Source organism: Anolis carolinensis, chromosome 3 (assembly GCF_035594765.1).
Source record: "Anolis carolinensis isolate JA03-04 chromosome 3, rAnoCar3.1.pri, whole genome shotgun sequence".
Lineage (NCBI taxonomy): Eukaryota > Metazoa > Chordata > Lepidosauria > Squamata > Dactyloidae > Anolis > Anolis carolinensis.
In genome coordinates, this window is record NC_085843.1 from 184,095,210 (window position 1) to 184,118,612 (window position 23,403).

At 39.0% G+C, this 23,403-nt stretch overlaps 2 protein-coding genes across 3 annotated transcripts in view; both read left to right on the forward strand.

Annotated features, from left to right (window-relative positions):
• Nucleotides 1–15,923, forward strand: part of LOC100564857 (dual specificity protein phosphatase 13B) — a 54,752-nt gene extending 38,829 nt beyond the window's left edge. For both annotated transcript variants that reach the window (XM_008114284.3, XM_008114283.3), the window contains exons 2-4: nucleotides 120–311; nucleotides 7,434–7,654; nucleotides 15,505–15,923. In XM_008114284.3, coding sequence (XP_008112491.2) covers nucleotides 121–311; nucleotides 7,434–7,654; nucleotides 15,505–15,710 — 618 coding nt within the window. In that variant the 5' untranslated portion in view covers nucleotide 120 and the 3' untranslated portion in view covers nucleotides 15,711–15,923. The remainder of the gene's footprint in view (nucleotides 1–119; nucleotides 312–7,433; nucleotides 7,655–15,504) is intronic.
• A 4,025-nt stretch (nucleotides 15,924–19,948) lies between these two features.
• dusp29 (dual specificity phosphatase and pro isomerase domain containing 1) overlaps nucleotides 19,949–23,403 on the forward strand; it is a 71,920-nt gene continuing 68,465 nt past the window's right edge. Inside the window, exon 1 of the mRNA XM_008114221.3 lies at nucleotides 19,949–20,084. The gene's annotated coding sequence lies outside the window, so the exon portion shown is untranslated. The remainder of the gene's footprint in view (nucleotides 20,085–23,403) is intronic.

The window sequence follows — 23,403 nt, forward strand, 5'->3', positions numbered from 1 at the left end:
GTGCAATTCATCGCTGAATAAAAAACTTGACCCTGGATTTTCTAATCTAAGTTGGACAACCGGGCCACTCTCTCTGTCCCCATCACTCTCTTTTTCTGTGTTTCTCTTTTGTTGTTCAGAATGTCTTGGGATTCTCTGCATGGTGATGATTTGCGGCGCCCCAGGATACGAGCAGGTTCAAGCACCACTTCCAGCAGCCAGAAAGGCTCTGAGACACCAGAACTGGGAGCACTCCAGCGCATGCTGTGGACACCCATACCTTTACATGGCAATGTCAATGAAGTCTGGCCTAACCTCTATATTGGAGATCTGTAAGTAATGGGACAACACCACTTATAGCTAACATTCATCCTACTATCATATTATTATGAAACAGGTAGATTTATTCTATCAGCATCTCTGTTTCTCATTTATTCTTACCCTACATCAGTGGTGAATAACCATGGTACCTTCCCTTGTTGCATGCCACCATAGTAGAAAAAGTTTGGCTTTAAGTCTGTGTTTTAAAACCACAGGATTCTGCACCCAACGCTCAACACACAACCATAAATGGTTCTATGGATCAAGAAAGAAACATTTTCAAGCATTGTGTTTTGAGTGTTGGTGGGGCCAGAGAAACTGTAGGTACACAGGTGCATCTGGTGGCTTATACAGGAGATCAAGTCATTGCTACTGTTCATTTGAATGTGGAGCAGAGCACCAATCAGGAAACCAGAATTTGAAAAACTAACGTTTCTGCATTATAGCTAACAAAATCCTTGCATTGTCTTGTATTACCACTGTTTAGGGTAGATACGGAATGCTGGGAGTTAGATTATTTCCAAAACTAATTATCATTTACTAAAAGACCATATGCTTTTATGGTTTTAACCTGAATTGTTTCTAATATTAATGATGTTTAATGCTGTTTTAATATTTGTGTATTTGCATATTTTAAGTTGTATTGTCATGCTTTTGAGTGTGAGCTGCTTTGAGTCTCTGTATGGAGAGAAAAAGCGAGATATAAATAAAACAGTAATAATAATAATAATAATAATAATAATAATAATAATAATAATAATAATAATAATAATGCGGTTTTCTGGCATTGTATATTTCTGCCGCTTCTGTGACTGTTCATTTGGGTTTTGATGATTCCGTAGCCCACTTGTCGATGGATGTCCAGAATCAGCAGCATCCACCGTGGTCCTTTTTATCCTGGGCGACGACCTAGCCAATATAGACTTCGTTTTGGTTTGATTCTCCATAATGCTAATGGGTTAGGTGCTCTTGGTTCCATTCCTCAGCTGAGGCCTCTCTGGCTTGGTTGGACCTGCCAGTAGTTACACTACCGCCAGCACAGCCCTCAGCGTCCTCGGAATGGTTAAGCTCCCCCCCAACCACCATGTCAAGGTGGCACCTGCAAAGGGGGGGGGGTACAATAAAGTGTCACCAGCCAGAGGCCTATAAATATCTGGGCATATTACAGCTGGACAACATCAAGCATGAACATGTGAAGACTGTGGTCAGTAAAGAATACACACAAAGGGTCAGAAAAATTCTCAAAAGCAAGCTCAATGGAAGCAACACCATCAAAGCCATAAACACCTGGGCCATGCCTGTCATAAGATATACTGCTGGCATCATAAACTGGACACAGATGGAACTGGACAATTTGGACAGAAAAACAAGAAAACTCATGACCATTCATCATTCTCTGCACCCTCGCAGTGATGTTGACCGGCTATATCTGCCTAGAAGATCTGGTGGCAGAGGACTCTTACAAGTAAAACAAGCAGTCAAAGAAGAAGAACATGCCCTGGCAGAATATGCAAAGCAAAGTGAAGAACCTGCTTTGATTGAAGTCAAAAATCAGATACTCCTCAAAGCACAGCAGACAAAAAACCAGTACAAGAAAGCCACACTACAAACTAGAGCTGACAGCTGGCACAACAAAACATTGCATGGAAAGTTCCTTGACAAAACTGAAGGAAAAGCTGATAAGGAGAAGACCTGGCTGTGGCTCACAAATGGGACCCTGAAGAAAGAGACAGAAGGCCTGATCCTTGCAGCCCAGGAGCAAGTCATCAGGACAAATGCAATTAAGGCCAAGATCGAAAAATCAGCTGATGACCTAAAATGCAGACTGTGCAAGGAAACGGATGAAACCATTGATCATCTCCTCAGCTGCTGTAAGAAAATTGCACAGACAGACTATAAACAGAGACACAACTACGTGGCCCAAATGATTCATTGGAACTTATGCCTCAAGTACCACCTCCCAGCAGCAAAGAACTGGTGGGATCACAAACCTGCAAAAGTATTGAAAAATGAGCACTCAAAGATACTGTGGGACTTCCGAATCCAGACTGACAAAGTTCTGGAACACAACACACCAGACATCATAGTTGTGGAAAAGAAAAAGGTTTGGATCATTGATGTTGCCATCCCAGGTGACAGTCGCATTGATGAAAAACAACAGGAAAAACTCAGCCACTATCAGGACCTCAAGATTGAACTTCAAAGACTCTGACAGAAACCAGTGCAGGTGGTCCCGGTGGTGATCGGCACACTGGGTGCTGTGCCAAAAGATCTCAGTCGGCATTTGGAAACAATAGACATTGACAAAATTACAATCTGCCAACTGCAAGAGGCCACCCTGCTGGGATCTGCGCGCATCATCCGAAAATACATCACACAGTCCTAGACACTTGGGAAGTGTTCAACTTGTGATTTTGTGATATGAAATCCAGCATATCTATCTTGTTTGGTGTGCCATAATAAAATAATGATGATGATGATGATGATGATGATGATGATGATGATGATGATGATGATGATGTGCTCTGGTTCAGGATTTTAGACCACCAAATACACCTCCATCATTTCCACCATCCTGTTTACTTTCACTACATTGTTATTTTCCTTTTCCTGCCTGTGCTGAGTGTGCTTAGTCCTCATTGGGTGGCTTTTGTTCTAGCATCCTTCCACACAGCCATATAAACCAAAATATCAAGGCAGATAATCTACAAGCCCCAACCCTTTTGAACTTTAGAAAAGCCCTAAAAACATGGCTATGTGCTCAGGCTTTTAATGAATAAATGATAAAGACGACCTGAACTGATTTATGGCTAAAGCACGGGGATATTGGATGAACAGATGTTAACCATATGTTTTATATTTTTATACTGTATTGTTTTGTAATGGATTTTATATACTGTTAAGATTTTAATTATGTGTCGGCATCGAATTGTTGCCAATTGTATACCCTGCCCTGAGTCCCTTCGGGTGAGAAGGGCGGGATATAAATGTTGAAAATAATAAAATACAATATCTGCTTTGAACTGGGGTATCCGAGTTCACACTGCCATATAATCCAGTTCAATGTTGATTTTATAAAGTTGTGTGGAAGAGGCCCTAGTTGCTTATTGGATGTTGTTGAACCTCTGCCCTATTAGACTTTTTTTTTAAAATGTATTTCTTCAAATATTTGACGACCTCTCTTATTTCTTCATGGTCTCATTTCAGTCCCATTACTGTTTGATCTCTTCAGTTCACTGTTACAGAGTGTGCTTTCTATTGCTTCATGTATTGGCTTAGATACTTCTAAAGTTTTCATGCTAATGACTTTATTGTCTTGCAGCTTGAGAACATTTTGTTAAAAACAAGATCATAACATTACAATAAGTACATGAATTAAATACCAATATTAGTGTCACACACATACACACACCCATCCAAACAACCAGACACATTGCTGACAGGAGGTCTAAAAATTAGTTCCTGTTGATCTTTTCAGCATTTAAAAATTGGACAGTGACAACTCTTTCCCACCACTGTGACTTCTCAACTCTGAATTGTCTGCAATCTGAAAAAGAAAGACACACCATTCACTTATCCAACAATCTGGAGTATCCAACACAGCCTGCCTTTTAGTAGTCAATGTTTTTGTAGTCAATCTTTTCAATACATTGTGATGTTCTGGTACTAAATTCGTAAATACAGTAATTACTACATAGCATTACTGCGTATTGAACTACTTTTTCTGTCAAATTTGTTGTATAACATGATGTTTTGGTGCTTAATTTGTAAAACCGTAACCTAATTTGATGTGTAATAGACTTTTCCTTGATCCCTCCTTATTATCCAACATATTTGCTTATCCAACTTTCTGCCGGCCCGTTTATGTTGGATAAGTGAGACTCTACTGTAATTTTGAGGGGCTATTTTTCCTCAATACTTTAAGGCTTTGGAACATTGATGGTTCAGATCTAAGTCACAGAATCACAAAGTTGGAAGTGATATCCATCCCCATTTCTTTAGTCACCTCCCATTTTCTTCCTTATTAGAGCTGTTTGAAATTGTGCCTTCAATACCTCAATTTTAAGAAATATCTATTCATCATAAACTCTTGTATCTTTGGTATTTCTGACCACAGGATCATACCCCACTGTTTCCTCAAGCTTAGTGAAATCAACTTTCTTTAAGTCTAGAATGTTTCTTTGACTATGTTTGACTTCCCGTTTCATCTGAATAATAAACTCCAGGAAAACATGGTCACTTCGATCTAATGATCCCAAAACTGCTATCCATTAACCAAGTCATCACTATTGGTTAGGTACAAATATAAAATATCTGATCCCCTTGTTGCATCCTCTGCATTCAAGACAATGAAATTGTTTGCAAGGCAAGTGAGAAATTTGTTGGACCTAATATTCTTGGCAAAGTTTGCTTTCCACCAAATATATACAAATTTGAAACTCCCATTACTACTACATCTCGCTGCGGTCATCTGTTTCAGGAAGGGAACATCCAACTCCTCAGTTTGGCCTCCACTATGACATCCTTGTACTTTTTCTCCTCCTTAATTTTTACCCAGATACTCTCAACTTGGCTTCCAGGAGTCATGGAGCTCTCTCAGCTGCAGATGTTTTAGTTTCTTTAAAATGAAACTACAGTAGAGTCTCACTTATCCAACATAAATAGGCCAACAGAACGTTGGATAAACGAATATGTTGGATAATGAGGGATTAAGGAAAAGCCTATTACACATCAAATTAGGTTATGATTTTACAAATTAAGCACCGAAACATCATGTTATACAACAAATTGGACAGAAAAAGTAGTTCAATATGCAGTAATGCTATGTAGTAATTACTGTATTTACAAATTTAGTACCAGAACATCACAATGTATTGAAAAGATTGACTACAAAAACATTGACTACTAAAAGGCAGGCTGTGTTGGATACTCCAGATTGTTGGATAAGCGAATGGTGGATAAGTGAGATTCTACTGTACCTGGATTTCCATTTAACAACAAATTTGACAGAAAAAGTAGTTCAATACGCAGTAATGCTATGTAGTAATTACTGTATCTACGAATTTAACACCAAAATATCACGATGCATTGAAAACATTGACTACAAAAATATGTTGGATAATCCAGAACGTTGGATAAGCGAGTGTTGGATAAGTGAGATTCTACCGTAGTTATAGGGATGCCCTAATCACCACAGAAACAGTTTTTTAACTAGGACAGTTTTCTAACAGGACCAATAACTCAGCACCAAAGAAGTTTCAGGGGGGAAAAACCCAAATGGTCCAGAGGTTTTGTATTAAAAAGAAAACCAGAGGTATCTTTCCCCTCATTTTTAAATTTCCTTTATGAATTTTCTTTTTAATTAGGATATATGAAATGTCACCCAACATGAAGAAGAAAGGACATTTTTTTATCACTGTCTAGATCAGGAAAAGGTTCATACCTTTTCCAAACCTTTGATCCTCTATAATCAACTTTGTCTAAATAATTGATTTTTTTGATTTCCAGTAGAGTTTCGGTTATCCGACATAAATGGGCAGGCCAAATGTCAGATAACCAAAACTCTTGGATAACAGGGAGGCCCTATTATCCCTCCCAGCAAGCACCTGGCTTGAAGAGGCCTGCTGCTGCCTAGGAAAGCAGCTGTTTTTCTAGGCAGCAATAATAATAATAATATTATAATAATAACAATAATAACTTTATTTTTATACCCCGCCCCATCTCCCCGGAGGGACTCGGAGTGGCTTACATGGGGCCTAGCCCGACACAACCATATAATAACAGCAATAAAACAATGAAACAAATATCCCAACAATAAAACATCAGCATCAATAAAACAGTCATAAAAATCAACATACAGCATAAAATGTTAAAAACGGGAGACTAAAACATGGATCTGGGCCAAAGTGCAGAATATTTCAAAATGGGAGAGGTAGTTTCACAGCTAAAATAGTCAATAAAGTGCAAGGTAATAATGGCAGAGCATCCTATTGTTGAGTGGGCAGATAAATAGAACCTATAATGATTAATCATTGAAAGCCTTTTGGAAGAGCCAGTTTTTTAGGCTTTTCCGGAAGGAGAGGAGGGTAGGGGCCTGCCTGATCTCCCTGGGAAGCGAGTTCCAAAGCCGGGGGGCCACGACGGAGAAGGCTCTCTCTCTCGTCCCCACCAACCGTGACTGCGAAGGTGGTGGAAGCAAGAGGAGGGCCTCCCCCGACAAGCGAAGAGAACGTGCAGGTTCATAGGGGGAGATGCAGTCTCTAAGGTAGGTGGGTCCCAAACCGGTTAGGGCAATGTGCAGAGGGCCTCTCTAAGCCATGTGCTTGGCTGGGTGGGAGGAAACTTTTCCCTCCTGTCAAGCACCTGGTTTGAAGAGGCCCACTGCTACCTAGAAAAACAGCTGTTTTTCTGGGCAGTAATGTGCAGGGGGCCTCTCCAAGTGCCGGGCACTCACCAGGAGAGACAAGACACCAGTGTGTCGGATAATACGGTGTGTCGGATAAGCAGAAGTCGGATAACTGGAACTCTACTGTAGTTTCAAGTGTCTTTTTTACAATCTTGCATAATATTTCCAATTTTTCAACATTTTAATTGAAACCTTTAGAGGCGCCCAGGCCTGTAGCGAGGGGGAGGGTTAGGGGTTCAACCCCCCCCCCCCCCGAATTTTTTCTGGTTAAAAATAAACCTGGTTTACTCATGAATTTTAACTGGTTAACCAAATCCCCATGCTAAGTCTATGAGACGCAAAACATTAAGAGTCCCTCCAGGCACTATCTCAAACAGATATTGACAGGTCTGTAGCCGGGGGAGGGGGTGCTAGGGGTTCAACCCTCCCCCCCCCTCCCCCGAAATTTTCAAAACCCCTCCTGAATTTTTTTTCTGGCTACAGCCCTGGAGGCACCAGAACCCATTTGATCTTGGAAGCTAAGCAAGGTCAGACCTGGTTAGTACTTAGATGAGGGATTGCCAAGAAATACAGAACCTTTAGGCTATATTTGAGTAAATGGAATGGCAAACCATCTCCGAGTATTGCTTGCCTAAGAAACCCTGAGATAATTCACAGGTCTATCATAAGAAGACAAGTGACTTGAAGGCACATATACACCTACAACTTAAGTCTTCTTTCTTTGCAGGTATATAGCCCGTAACATAGAGCAGCTTCGTCATATGGGAATCACCCATATTGTGAATGCTGCTGCTGGAAAATTTCACATTGACACTGGAGCCAAATTCTATAAAGACCTGCCAGCGGACTACTATGGTGTTGAAGCAGATGATGATCCAAAATTCAATCTCAGTATTTACTTCCACTCAACTGCTAAATATATCCGAGCAGCACTGAACACACCAAAAGGTAACTATAATGAGCAGGACAATGTTATCTCAGATATCCAGATACTTGGGCAGTCATTTCTTAAATAGTGTGGATGTTGAGACATCACTATAATGTAAATTGCTGTACATCAAATTAATAGAATAGAACACACTGTTTTATTTAGACACATGAACATCCATATTCACATACAACATGTCCATTCTTCCTGCCTCTCTCTCTGTCATACACATATGGAGCTCTGGAACCCATTCACATCACAAAATTATATACTATCATTCCTCTAACTATTATTTTGTAGTTCCATCCTTTTGCATCCTGGGAACTGTAGTTTAGGAAGTGGCATTTTAATTTTGCAGCCAGAAACTTCCTCAAGTGCTTCTGGCTAAACTACAAACCCCTGGTTTCCATAAGATGCCTCAAGGCAGATAAAGTGGAACAATAATACCACACCTATAATGTAGTATGAATGGTTCTTAGATGCTGTCTTCTCCTTCTCCAATGTTTCAGATGGTTTTTCTACCTTTTACTGCACAAATGTAAAGAACAATTTTCATACAGATTATATGAGACATCTAAGTTAAAATTAAACTTCAATATGCAAAATTACAATATCAATGTTGAAAAGTATTGTACAAAAATTGGTGAGTGTGTTTCTAGAGTGAGGTCACCATTCCAGTTATACATGTCTGGATTCACCCCGTTTCACTTTCTTGATGAAAGAGAGAAAAGCTAATGCATTTTGGTATAGATTAAGGAGAAAGTCTCAAATCTGATACAAAATGTCTTTGATTCAAATCCCAAATATTTATGGGAAATTCCTTTTCAGCAAAGGTAATTGAACGTGTTTGGGATAAGTGGAGCTAGAAAAAAAGTGAGATCTTAACTGTCTTCTTATGCAAATATTGAACAGTGAAACAAAACTGAAGCTTTCTTACTTATGCTTTTCTATTTTTAGTTTGAGTTTTTCATATATAGTAGAATACATGAACTTATTTTCCCCTCAAAATAGCAATATCCAATGTAGCAGTATCCAATATTTCAGAACAACAGAGATATAAATTTTGAATCTGTGTTTTTATTTTCATTTGTGGTTTTTTGTCATAACAAAGTCAACAAACATAGCAAATAAAATGAAATTTAAACTGAATTCAGAAAATTGGAATCAACCTAATTGTGAATATTCAACTACTGTCCTAACTCTGACCTTAAAACTTCTACAAGTTTGTTCCGAAATAAATTTAGGGAGGGGTTTTTTTTTACTGCCTAGATGTCTCATTTGTTGCTTCTTATGTAGTTATATTTAGGAACCAGACTCGGGTTTCTGCTACTGACAGATGACCCCAGGGGCATCAGTTCTCATTTGACCTAACTAGCTGGTAACTTCACTGAGCAGGTGGCTATAATATTATTTTCAACACTGCTACTGTGATTTTGAAAACAGAATTTTGCAGAAGAGATTGAACAAGAAGGATAAAACTATGCTATTATAATTTTATAGCAAAAAAATTATTCTGGGTCCATTTTCCTGACCTAAACAATTTCATTCCAGAAGTCGGGTCTATTGTTTATTGTATGTTCAGGGTTAAGATCAGCTCAGCAATAAAACTAAAGATGGGAAACACACCATGATTTTTGGTTAGAAGAATAGGTTACAACTGTAGACATGGGCCTGGATCCAGCATGAATCAAACCGCCTGTTGGATCAATGAACCCATAGATCTGGCCTGCTGTTGAATCCCATAAGAATGGCATCAGAGGTATCAGCTGTACAGGTCCCCAAACCAAGTCTCTCAGGCCAGGGATATGGTCAAATGTGTCTTCCCATCACTTGTCAAGTCCAGATTCTAGCCACACACCCCGATTGGACCCCTTAACAAATCAATGCCTGACAGATACTGTACATGGGATCCTGCATCCAAGACCCATGCCAACAACCCCTTTAAATTGAGACAATTAGCAAAAAGTGTACTCCTTAACAACCACCCCAAGATATGTGAAGAGATGGTGGATTCAATGTGGACAGAACTGGACAGTCCTTGTCTGTGGTTTGCACATATATTGGTATGTTCTACCCAACCAAAGTGTGTACCTTGCACGTGGGCCTTTCTGGGATAGTGGGAGAATTTATTTATTTACAGTATTTATATTCTGCCCTTCTCACCCCGAAGGGGACTCAGGGTGGATCACATTATACACTCATAGGGCAAACATTCAATGCCCATAAACACATCAAATAGAGACAGACAGACGCAGAGGCAATTTAACCTCCTGAGGGGATGTTCAATTCTGGCCACAGGGGGGGAGCAGCTGCTTCATCATCCACTCTGACGGCACTTCCTCATTCCAAGTCGTAAATTAGTTAAACTTCCCTCCCCACTTTTTTTTTATAAATGGTACCTTATTTCCTACTTGATAGATGCAACTATCTTTCGGGTTGCTAGGTCAGCAACGAGCAGGGGCTATTTTTTATTTTTAATTGACGGGTGCTCACCCCACCACAGGCTGGCCTCGAACTCATGAACTCATGGTCAGAGTGATTTATTGCAGCAGGCTGCTCAACAGCCTGTGCCACAGCCCGGCCCCAAGTGTCTGCAAGTGTCTGCTGTTTAAATGCATTGCCTAGTCCTACCAGTACCTAGATCAGTCCTCCCAGGTCCTGGAGGATCCTGGGAAGGTGAAGCCACATCCACATGGTGAAATAGCAGCCAGTTATTCCAGTCCACGCCCAACCCAGCACACAACCTTGCCACCCAGTAATTTGACAGCTGGTTTACTGTTTGTGAGGAAGGATAAAAACAGCCTTCTCCCCTCCTTGCTCCCACTACACATTCCCAATTGAATAGAATAATCAGTGGCAATTAGCACAAAGCTGAGAAAGCTGGGAAACTCAACACTTTTGCTGCAGAACTATATGTACAGTATGTTGGGAATCATCCTGGACTACTCAAGTCTAAATGTAATCAGATAGATGATAGAGTTAGATTGAGGGAATCCTTTCCCCGTTTCCAAAGCATGCCTAGATAGGATTCACTATTGTTTCCTCCCTCATGTCCTGTTTAGGTCAACCCACCCCTTTGATGCTTTAGAAATTTGATCTCTCCTAGGGTTCTGACGTAACTTCCCCCAATTTGGCCTTTTGGAATGTTTATGGCCCTAGAGAAGAACAGCCCCACAAGGCTGGTCGCCATTCCTTCCAGCTTCCTGCTTTGTTCCAGAGAGGACACACCTCTGTTCTCTATTAGTCAAGATGTAGTTATCTAGAGCTTTGTTATTTTAATCCGTCTATGTGTATTAGAATAGGATAGATTAGATAGTTAGGTCCAAACCTTTTCTATCCATCAATGGATTTCTTTTTACCTCAATAAATGCTTTTAAACTTTAAAGCTAACTTTGCGTTCCTGTGCCTTCCTGAAGACACAGAGGCCTTCCAAAACTCACACCGCGTAAGTCTCACTGCTGCAATTTTTACTCTGCTATTTTAATGGGAATTTACCTCATAAAGAGGGTGATTAGAGCTTAACAGCTCGTCCATTCCCAACACAGTAAGCATTAATATGACCAGTTATTCCCCTTACATTGTCGTGACTCTTTACAATTTCAATACAGTGAAGCCTTTCTTGACTTAAGGAAAACTTTCTTGACTTAAAAGTTTAATTCTTTCTGTGACTGAGCTCTTAACTCAAAATGCTCTTACCTCAAAGCAAATTTCCCATTGAAATGCATCAAAATGCTATTAATCAGTTCTGCCCCCCAAGGGCCCCCCCTATGTTTTTGTTACATGTTTTTAAATAAGAAAATATACTTTATAAACAATAAATAATGTATAAAAGGAAATTCACATGGAACAATAAAAAAGAAAGAACAACTTTAAAATGGTAGGAGCACAAAGTTGTGGCAAGGAAGCACAAAGCACAAAGCGAAGAAGCAGAAGCATCATTTTCTTCGTACTGTACTCATTCCAGCCTCTCTCCCTCTCTTCATGAAGCCAAATATGCCAGGAATAAAAACCACACAAAATCAACTAACCCAAAGTTTCTCAAAGCAGGCAAGAGCAAAGCAGACAGCAATCTCCCAAAGCGGGCAAGAGCATGAGGCACAAGTCAGGGAGGCTGCTCCCTTGAAGCCCTAAAGCCCTGTACTAGTGTTCCCTCTGGCACTAGCCCTTAACTAAAAATGCTGCTTGTATGTCAAAGCAAAACCTGGGCCAAACAATGGCTTTTAACTCAAAATACTCTTAAGTTGGGATGCTTTTAAGTTGAGGTTCCACTGTACATGGTTATATGAAATGAAGGCAAAATCCAGGAGACAGACACCCCCAAAGAAGCTATTCCTCAGAACTATGTATTTAAAACAGTTATCCTTCATTTTGTCTTTATGAGTTTACAACCAAAATTTCTATCATATTATATAATACAATAATTAAAAATCAAATGCAAAATTTAAAGTAGAATTTAAAAGACAATATTTTTAAATGCCCGGGATTTGTGTCTTTATTTTAGTTAATTTTTGGCCTAAAAGAATACATACAACAAGCAAAGAGTTTTTAGGAGGGCATTGTACAATTGTGGTGCCACTCTTGAAAAAATTCTGGAAATGATTTTATATGCCTTTTTTTATACCAAAACCAATAATCACATGTTGTATGCATAATTATATATGTATTCATGGTGTCACTAGAGTAATTGAAAAACTGGTACAATTGATTTTAGAAATCAGTGACTCTTTCTCCTTCTCTCTCTGAACTTTAATTTCCGAAGCCATAGGTACTTTAATAATAGATCACTTTTAACACTACCCAAAAATGTACATAGTGCACCCTAGAAAATTAATCTACAGTTTTATTATACAATAATGGCTATGATTCTCTTACTGTTTGTTCTCTAGCTTCCTACAAAATGTGTATTTTGTCATATGGTGCAATGGGCTTAAAGGGAAATCCAGGTACAGTAGAATCTCACTTATCCAACATTTGCTTATTCAACAATATGGAGTATCCAACGCAGCCTGCCTTTTAGAAGTCAATGTTTTTGTAGTCAATCTTTTCAATACATTGTGATGTTTTCGTACTAAATTCGTAAATACAGTAATTACTACATAGCATTACTGCGTATGGAACTACTTTTTCTGTCAAATTTGTTGTATAACATGATGTTTTGCTGCTTAATTTGCAAAATCATAACCTAATTTGATGTTTAATAGGCTTTTCCTTAATCCCTCCTTATTATCCAACATATTCGCTTATCTAACATTCTGCCGGCCCATTTATGTTGGATAAGTGAGACTCTACTGTATTAGCAAAGGTTGAGCTCCTTTGCATTTTACCATCTACACTGAATGAGTTCCAATTTTCATAAATTGGGCCGGGCTGTGGCTCAGGCTGGAGAGCAGCCTGCTGTAATAAATCACTCTGACCAAGAGGTCATGAGTTCGAGGCCAGCCCGTGGTGGGGTGAGCACCCGTCAATTAAAAATAAAAAAATAGCCCCTGCTCGTTGCTTTTTTAAAAAATTGTTTTTATTGTTGTTTTGTCATTTTATCCCACTCCCACCCTCCCACCCTCCCCTCCTTGTACATACACTTTATACAACAAACTACAGAAGTTACATTTGAAATATCAATCTCAATCTTAATTTTTCCACTCCACATCTTAGTATGTTCTCTAAATAGTTCTTAACTGGTTCCCACATCCCTTTGATTATTGCAATATTTTCAATTTTATCTATATTATTCCATTTGCAATTTGTGATTTCTACATTTAACATATCAACTATATACTTATACCAATTCGTCAGGGTCCATTTTGTCTTATCTTTCCAACCCCTCACTAAAACAATTTAGCTCGTTGCCGACCTAGCAACCCGAAAGTTAGTTGCATCTATCAAGTAGGAAATAAGGTACCACTTATAAAAGTAGGGAGGCAAGTTTAACTAATTTACGACATTGGAATGAGGAAGTGCCGTCAGAGTGGATGATGAAGCAGCTGCTCCCCCCTGTGCCAGAATCGAACATCCCCTCAGGAGAAGGTTAAATTGCTTCTGCGTCTGTCTGTCTGTCTCTGTCTCTGTTTGATGTGTATATGGGCATTGAATGTTTGCCCTATATGTATATAATGTGATCTGCCCTGAGTCCCCTTTGGGGTGAGAAGGGCGGAATATAAATACTGTAAATAAATAAATAAATAAATAAATAAATAAATAAGGCAATGGGATGAACACATGTTTACCTGTCTTGATAAGGCTTAAGATTTAATCAAGTCAATGAAAAATGTCAGAAAACATTGCCATTTATTAGTAAGTGGCTGAAAAAGGCTTCAGATATCATTCATGATGAACATTTATCTTGATGATGACAGTTTTCTAACATTTCCCAATAGGCATCATGTAATCTTTTTTTATTTATATATATATATAATGTTTATTTATTTTCATTCATTCAAATATACATACATTGCAGGTGTTTGTTGCATACAGTGCAATACTTTCATCTATTAGTCTTTCATAATCATTTCTCAGACAATATATTTTCAATAAGGGGTCACAGGCTTCTATTTGTATAGTACATATAAAAATATTATACGTTCCAAATTTACATCCGTTTCCTCCTTGCCTTCAGTCTATTAGCTTCCTCTATGTACATTTTTAGATTAATTTTACATTGAAATGTTGGATCATTGGTTGCCATTCATTAACAAAGTTCTCTAAAGGTTCTCCTCTTAAGTGCATTGTTATTTTGTCCATCATCAGCAACTCTATATTGTTCCAGTTCTGCTAAGGGAGGTACCTCTGAGGTTTTCCAATATCTAGCGTATACTATCCGAGCTGCCACTGTCACGTAAAACAAAATTCTTCCATATTTTCTTTCAAATTCTTCTTCGGGCATGTTCAAAAGGTACATTTGTGGTGTCATTTTAAAATTTGTATTTAATATCTTTTCTAGATGTACATGAATCTGTTTCCAATAACTGTTTACTTTGTTGCATGACCACCACAGGTGGTAAAATGTGCCTTTTTCTTTCCCACATTTCTAGCATTTATCGGTGCAATTGTACATCTTCACTAATCTCTCTGGAGGAAGATACCACCGCAAGTGCATTTTGTAAATATTTTCTTTTAGGTTTTGACATGCCGTATACTTCATTCTTCTATTCCATGTTTTTTTCCCATTGGACCATTTTTATCTCTTGGCCAATGTTTTGAGCCCATCTAAATCATTGAGTCCTTTACTACTTCCTCTTCTGTGTGCCAAGTCAGTAGGTTTTTGTATATATAAGATATAAGTTCTTTTGGTTTTTGGAACATCGCCACATCAAACCATGTTTTTGCAGTCTGGAAACCCGAGGTTTTAAGTTGTTCTTTAAATTTCTCACGCAGTTGTCTATATAAAAGACAATTACATTTAAGGCCTCATTGGTTCAGTTCTTCTAGGGATTTCATTTCTGAGTTTTCCAAATTGGTATGGACCAATTCCCTGTAAGTTAACCATTTCCCTTGTAAGATGTTCTCCCTTTTGTAGTGTGCCTCATGTGGGGACATCCACTCTGGTGTCTTTGTATATATTCTTTTTTTGTATCTGTTCCAGGTGTTTAGAATTGGTCTTCGTATGTAATGATCATTAAATATGCCTGTTGGTTTGGCCTTTTGTATATCCAAAAGGGAGATTTATACCTTCTAAATCTAATAGCTCATTGTCTTCTAGGGTCACCCATTCTTTAATCCAGTCCAAACAGCATGCATGAAAGTAGAAAGTAGAATGTAAATTTGCATCATGTAATCTTGACTTGTTAGAAAATCTCAAAACTGGCCAGGTTTTCTTGTATATGGTAACATAGGGGATGCATATGATCACTGTATTTTCCTTTCCAATCTACAGGTAAAGTATTAGTCCACTGTGCCATGGGCATAAGTCGCTCAGCAACCCTTGTGCTTGCCTTCTTGATGATCTGTGAAAACATGACCCTTGTGGACGCCCTAAAGTCTGTGCGGGAACACAGAGGGGTCTGTCCAAACTCTGGTTTCCTCAGCCAGCTTCGCGATCTTGACATTCAACTAGCAAGAGAAAGAGGGAGAAAGAGCTGATCCCCTGAAACTTTCAGTGAAGGATATTTATGCTGCGATTCAAGCCTAAGGAAAAAGTCAGGAAGACAACATCTCAAGGGAGCATCTGAACTCTGGCTCTGTGCGCTAGTAAATATTTCTGGGTAGCGAAATGAAAAATAGTTGTGTATTTCTTTGATGTTCACAACTCATTTGAGATTAAAGGAGTGCCAGAAACCTGGCATACATATGTGATTGATGTATGGACAGGTGAGGTTGCTTGAAGGGGCCATAACTCCAGCAGAATAATTCAACACATCATATAACACGAGGGGAAGGAATGCCAGACAAGGCTGTATTAACTTGTTTCCAAGTTTGGGAATAAAAGTGAGGGCTGTTCTGGTTAGATCTTGTGTAAAGGCCGACTGGGGATTTCACATTTCAAGAATGTTGCAAGGGTTTAGAAGGGAATTCACGTGAAAGAAGAAAGATGGGGTGCATTTCTTTAGTCTGGACTAGAACACTGGTTTTCAAACAGCTGGACTGGGAGTAACTAGTGAATTACATCCCAGTCTGAGTTAGGTTATTCTTTGACAGTTGTATTAATATTTTAGAAGTTATAGTACAGCAAATGTATCTGTCTTTTTTCCCCATGCAGCGAACTAAAATGGGAGCCAGTGAGCTGTCATTTGTTTATTAATTGCTTCAGGAGACATACATACTTTGTTCTTGTTGTCTATACAAAAACTCTGCAAGTGAGCCTGCCCAGGGTCACCCAGTAAGCATCTTGGGAAGAACGAATTTTTTTTTTTACAGTATTTCATATTCCGTCCTTCTCACCCCGAAGGGGACTCAGGGCCTATCACATTATATACATATAGGGCAAACATTCAATGCCCATCCACACATCGAACCGAGACAGAGACAGACAGACAGACAGACGCAGAGGCAATTTAACCTTCTCCTGAGGGGATGTTCGATTCTGGCCACAGGGGGGAGCAGCTGCTTCATCATCCACTCTGACGGCACTTCCTCACTTCCTCATTCCAATGTTGTAAATTAGTTAAACTTGCCTCCCCACTTTTATAAGTGGTACCTTATTTCCTATTTGATAAATGCAACTATCTTTCAGGTTGCTAGGTCAGCAACGAGCAGGGGCTATATTTTATTTTTAATTGACGGGTGCTCACCCCGCCACGGGCGGGCATCGAACTCATGACCTCATGGTCAGAGTGATTTATTGCAGCAGCTGCTCACCAGCCTGCGCCACAGCCCGGCCCCTGGAAAGCATATATTAGAACGGAGAGACCCAAGCTCACCACTCTAACTAGTAGTTGTATATCAGGGAAGGTGCACGGGAAGAAATTGTTGACTTCTTTATCTGAAGAATTGCTGAAGCCAGCGCTGGATTTACCATTGTCCTTAGGTGTGCTTAAGAACACCTAAGCTGGGGTGCCATCTTCCTGCCAATTTTTTTTTACAATGCATTTTGCTTAAAGGTAAAGGTAAAGATTTCCCCTGACGTTAAGTCCAGTTGTGTCTGACTCTGGGGGATGGTGCTCATCTCCATTTCTAAGCCGAAGAGCCAGCGTTGTCTGTAGACACCTCCAAGGTCATGTGGCCGGCATGACTGCATGGAGCGCCATTACATTTTGCTTATGTGGTGCAATTCTAAATTTAAAGCTGTTCTGTTTTGAAGAGATTCCAGACTTAATGATAGAGTTGATAGTATATGGGAGTGTACCATAAAGCAGGTAGTATAGGCCTACTGGACCTACCTCCTTCAAATAAGGGACCTCATAACTTAACTAGCATAGGGCTTCATTTGTCCTAAATCAAGCACTGGTTGAAGCCATGCCAAGAGGCTGCTAATTAGAACAAACCCCTTGGAATATCCTATTTACAACCATCATTCTTCCCTGGTATGATTATTATATTTATTTTATATCCTGCTTATATCTTTTGATTGAGATACAAACTGGATCAAAACATTTAAAACTGAGAACATGCAACCATTAAAATAGAATTAAACATGATGTCCGTTAGAATCACTTAACACACTAAAACTGTTTAAATTGGTTACAATTTACTAGTCAATCATAAATTTCTTGGACTATTTGCTGCATAAAGAGTTGTAGTACAGTAGAGTCTCACTTATCCAACATAAACGAGCCGGCAGAACGTTGGATAAGTGAATATGTTGGATAATAAGGAGGCATTAAGGAAAAGCCTATTAAACATCAAATTAGGTTATGATTTTACAAATCAAGCACCAATACATCATGTTATACAATAAATTTGACAGAAAAAGTAGTTCAATATGCAGTAATGCTATGTAGTAATTACTGTATTTAAGAATTTAGCACCAAAATATCATGATGTATTAAAAACATTGACTACAGAAATGTGTTGGATAATCCAGAATGTTGGATAAGCGAGTGTTGGATAAGTGAGACTCTACTGTAGTATGTTAGTGATATTATAAAAACATCAAATGTACTGTAATGCAATAGGTATATATCTATATATATAAAAGAGTGATGGAATCCTGGCATCGAGCAAAACAACAAAACTAAACACCCCCCAACCTCGAAATTTCACAACACAATCCATCATCCACGCCTCGAGGTTGAAACCACAAAATATCACATCACGAACCTCCACAGGGCCTAAAAACCCCCCAAAACCGGAGCTATTCAGTGCAATTCCGATGGACCACAGCAACGTGTGGTAGGGCACAGCTAGTATAACATAAAAGTACAAATCTTATCTCTATTGCAAGTAAATATCTGTATTTACATAAGTTTAAGATGGGAGACAAAAATCTCCTCTTAGTGAAGGCAATTCAGAAGTCCAATATCTTGCCAGGATCTGTCCGATGGTTCAAAAAGTCAACCATAAATTTCTTGGATGACTATTTGTTGCATAAAGAGTTGTAGTAATAGTATGTATGTCAACTAGGATTATCAGCAGTTGCTCACAATATAATATTCGAAGCAGAGTCTCGGGTAGCCTACTGAAATGTAAGAAATAATACAGTAGAGTCTCACTTATCCAACATAAACGGGCCGGCAGAACGTTGGATAAGCGAATATATTGGATAATAAGGATAAATTAAGAAAAAGCCTATTGAACATCAAAATAGGTTATGATTTTACAAATTAAGCACCAAAACATCATGTTATACAACAAATTTGACAGAAAATGTAGCTCAATACGCAGTAATGTTATGTTGTAATTACTGTATTTATGAATTTAGCACCAAAATATCATGATATATTGAAAACATTGACTACAAAAATGGCTTGGATTATCCAGAGGCTTGGATAAGCGAGGCTTGGATAAGTGAGACTCTACTGTAATAATAATAATAATAATAATAATAATAATAATAATAATAATAATAATAATAATAATAATAATAATAATAGAAAATAATACATGTAATAATAAATAGAGTAAAATAATAAATGCAATAATAATAACAATAATATCAGAGTGAAATAATAAATGTATTAATAATAATAAAAACAGAGTAAAATACAGTAGAGTCTCACTTATCCAACATTCGATTATCCAACATTCTGGATTATCCAACACATTTTTGTAGTTAATGTTTTCAATATATCATGATTTTTTGGTGCTAAATTCATAAATACAGTAATTACTACATAGCATTACTGCATTTTGAACTACTTTTTCTGTCAAATTTGTTGTATAACATGATGTTTTGGTGCTTAATTTGTAAAATCATAACCTAATTTGATGTTTAATAGGCTTCTCCTTAATCTCTCCTTATTATCCAACATATTCGCTTATCCAACGTTCTGCCGGCCCGTTTATGTTGGATAAGTGAGACTCTACTGTAAATGTAATAGTAGCAACAATAATAGAGAAAAATAATAAATGTAATAATACTAATAATAATAGAGAAAAATAATAAATGTACCATATATTCTTGAGTATAAGCTGACCCAAATATAAGCCAACCAGGATCCTCACCCAAGTATAAGCTGAGGGGGGCTTTTTCAGTCTTAAAAAAAGGGCTGAAAAACTAGGCTTATACTCAAGTATATACAGTATGTAAATACAGATACTTACTTGGAATAGATATAAATTGGTTACAATCCAGATAGTACTAATGAGAAGAGAAATAAGAAAATCTTTAAGACTAACCAGTGGCAGCTGTTGGCCTCCCCATGTGCAAGGCTGTGATTCACTATTGGCCTTTAGCCCCAGCCTTAAAGGAGCTATCCAAAAGCTAGCATTCTTGAAAGTTCAGACTCAAAATCCAGGGCTGATTCATGTTGAGATACTTGTTGGTCACTTCTGCCATGGAGATTCACAAATGGCCCCAATGAAGTCCGGGGGCTCTCCAGCCATCCCATTGTATTGCCAGCACTTCTGACTTCAAAGGTTGGTAATCCTACTGCAGCATCTATTTGGCCACCTTGTTTCATCCTGTCCTCTTCTCTTTTTTGGCTCTGTGCTTTCTTCTTTGGTTGGGTTTAGTGCATGAAGTAATTGATTTGGCTCCGCTTTCTCCCCGCTTGACTCTTCACATGTGTGATTTATGTTTTCGCTTTCCTCCAGAATATAAAGCTTCATGTGCAAAGGCCAAAAGGTTACATAGTGCAGCACAAGCATTTGAGCAGAGCATGGCTCAGTCATATCCAACCTGGTGCCTTCCGAAAGGGTGACTATTTTGTGAAAAAACATGACCTGTGTGTTTGAATGCAGGTATTGCTGGACAGGTAGAAAATGTGAGATTCATTACCATTTTAAAGTGCAGAGGACGATGTCAGGAATATGCCGATCTTCCTTGCTGTAGCTGTCTTTCTTTCTGCAAGGCTTACTGCCAGTCTTAGAGCCCTACTGGTTTTAGTGTCGACGATGTGTAAATGTAGTGGGGAGCATTCAGCACCCCTTTCCCGCCACCAAATTTCCATATGAAATTGAGTTTTATTATAATATGGCTGCTCTACCTTCAGAGGCAGGCCTTCCTTGCAGCTGGGAGGTCAAATTGTTGCAACTGCTAGGCAATGAGCGAAAGTCAAAGCTGTGTTAGATGAAATTGCCAGCCAATTTGCAATAATGTGCTCATTACCTGGTGATTATGGGAGTGATTTAACACAGCTGGCTTTTCCCTGGCCTTGCACTGGAAGTTGGAGAAGCCTCTTCAAATGAGCTCATGCTGCAAAATGAATTTGAAAGTCTCTTAGAGAGAATAAATATTATATATTTGGAACTCACCAACATGCACAACACATCGATGTCAAGGGTCACCGTGACTTTATACACAGAATGTATTATGTATATTCTAAGGCAAGCTTACATATGTGCTATAGACTCTGTCGGCTTTTATGAAACAACTGCTAATTTCTCAGTGTCTCCAAAATTAAATCTAGTCTATAGGCCCCTGGTGGCACAGTGCATTAAAGCGCTGAGCTGCTGAACTTGCGGACCAAAAGGTGCCAGGTTCAAATCCCGTGAGCGGAATGAGCGCCCGCTGTTAGCCCCAGCTCCTGCCAACTTAGCAGTTCGAAAACATGCAAATGTGAGTAGATCAATAGGTACTGCTCTGACGGGAAGGTAACGGTGCTCCATGCAGTCATGCCGGCCAAATGACCTTGGAGGTGTCTACAGATAATGCCAGCTCTTTGGCTTATTTATTTATTTATTTATTTACAGCATTTATATTCCGCCCTTCTCACCCCGAAGGGGACTCAGGGCGGATCACATTACACATATAGGCAAACATTCAGTGCCTTGACATAGAACAAAGACAAGGCAAATGCAGGCTCCGAGCTGGCCTCGAACTCATGACCTCTTGGTCAGAGTGATTGGTCTCAGCTGGCTGCTCTCCAGCTTGCGCCACAGCCCGGGCTTAGAAATGGAGATGAGCACCAACCCCCAGAGTCGGTCACGACTGGACTTAATGTCAGGGGAAAACCTTTACCTTTACCTATAGATAGAGAATGAGCATAGTGTAGCAGTTTGAACATTGAACATTGAAGTAGGGCTCTGAAGGCCAGGGTTCAAATCTCCATTCAGTCATGAAAACCCACTGGGTGACATTGGGCAAGTCACACTCTTTAAGCCTCAGAGGAAGACAATGGGAAACCTCTTCTGAGCAAATATTGCTTCCCATGAAAGGATCATCTTCAAGCACATGTGTCAAACTCAAGGCCCACGAGCCAAATCCAGCCCGTCATATCATTTTATGTGGCCCTCCAAGTGCTGGACTACAATTCCTGTTTTTCTCATCATTAGACACCATGACTAGAGCTGTTAGGAGTTCTGGTACAGTAACACCTGGTGTAGTCAGGAAAGTGGGGTTTGAATGTAGATACAGAGCTTGTGGGTATGGTGTCTGACTTTAAAGTGTCCTTTTACCTTTCCCCAGCCTCAGAACCACAAGTACCATTGGGTTGCAATTCCCATTAACCCCAATCCATATGGCAGAAAATCAAAAGTGGTGGGAGTTTTCATACAATAACATCTGGGTGCTCAAATTGCATACAAACTAAAAAAAAAAGAAAAGAAAAAAGCACTGACCACTATGTTAAAAGATTATAGTTGGCCCTCTGTATCCATAGATTCTCCATCCATGGATTCAATGACATTTTGAAGGAAACCATAAGACGATGTGACTCTCAATGAACATGAGTTTGACACCCCGCCTTAGAATCACCTTAAGTTGGAAACAACTTGAAGGCACACAGCAGCCACAACAACATGGACCTTGTAACTGAAGAGCTATGGGGAGTAGGAGGGAGGCAAGAGGCTGGGATGAGTTTTTGTAGTCCTACTGTCAAATACTGGAAAAAAAATATTCAACGTACACACGTACCCCTACATCTTTGAGGTGTCAGCTGTTATTACACACTTCCCAATATATCTGTGAAGTTGCAAGGGCCAAACACTTCTCTTTCAAACAACAACTATCTCAGAAATGAATATTCAGCATCCAATAGTACAACATGATAAATGAGGCTCTCTAGAATATGTTGGACTGAAACTCCCATCATCTTCAGCATAGGCTGTATTGGTCAGAAAGTTGCAATCCAACAATTTTTAAAGGCCCTCATAATTCCTAACCCTGAAATAGTACTACAGTAGAGTCTCACTTATCCAACACTCACTTATCCAACATTCTGGATTATCCAACGCATTTTTGTAGTCAATGTTTTCAATACATCATGACCTTTTGGTGCTAAATTCATAAATACAGTAATTACTGTATAGCATTACTACGTATTGAACTACTATTTCTGTCAAATTTGTTATATAACATGATGTTTTGGTTCTTAATTTGTAAAATCATAACCTAATTTGATGTTTAATAGGCTTTTCCTTAATCCCTCCTTATTATCCAACATAATCGCTTATCCAACGTTCTGCCGGCCCGTTTATGTTGGATAAGCGATACTCTACTGTATCTGCATATTTTTCTTCATTCCTGAACATTATAAGCCAGTTTCATGAAAGAAGAGTTGCATGCAGCAAGAAGTAGATGTGAATCAAAATGGAATATGAAATAAATTAAATTCTACCGAATTGCTAGGCCAGACTGGAATTCCAAATGAGAGGGACAACTTTGGGTACTTTCTCATACTTTCCTGTTCTTCAGGAATGTGGGAAGATTCGGGTACTTCAAGGATTCACAAATAAGTCAATAGTTAACTTGTTATCAGGGGCAAGAGAAGAGCAGAAAAAGTGGATTTGGGCCCAC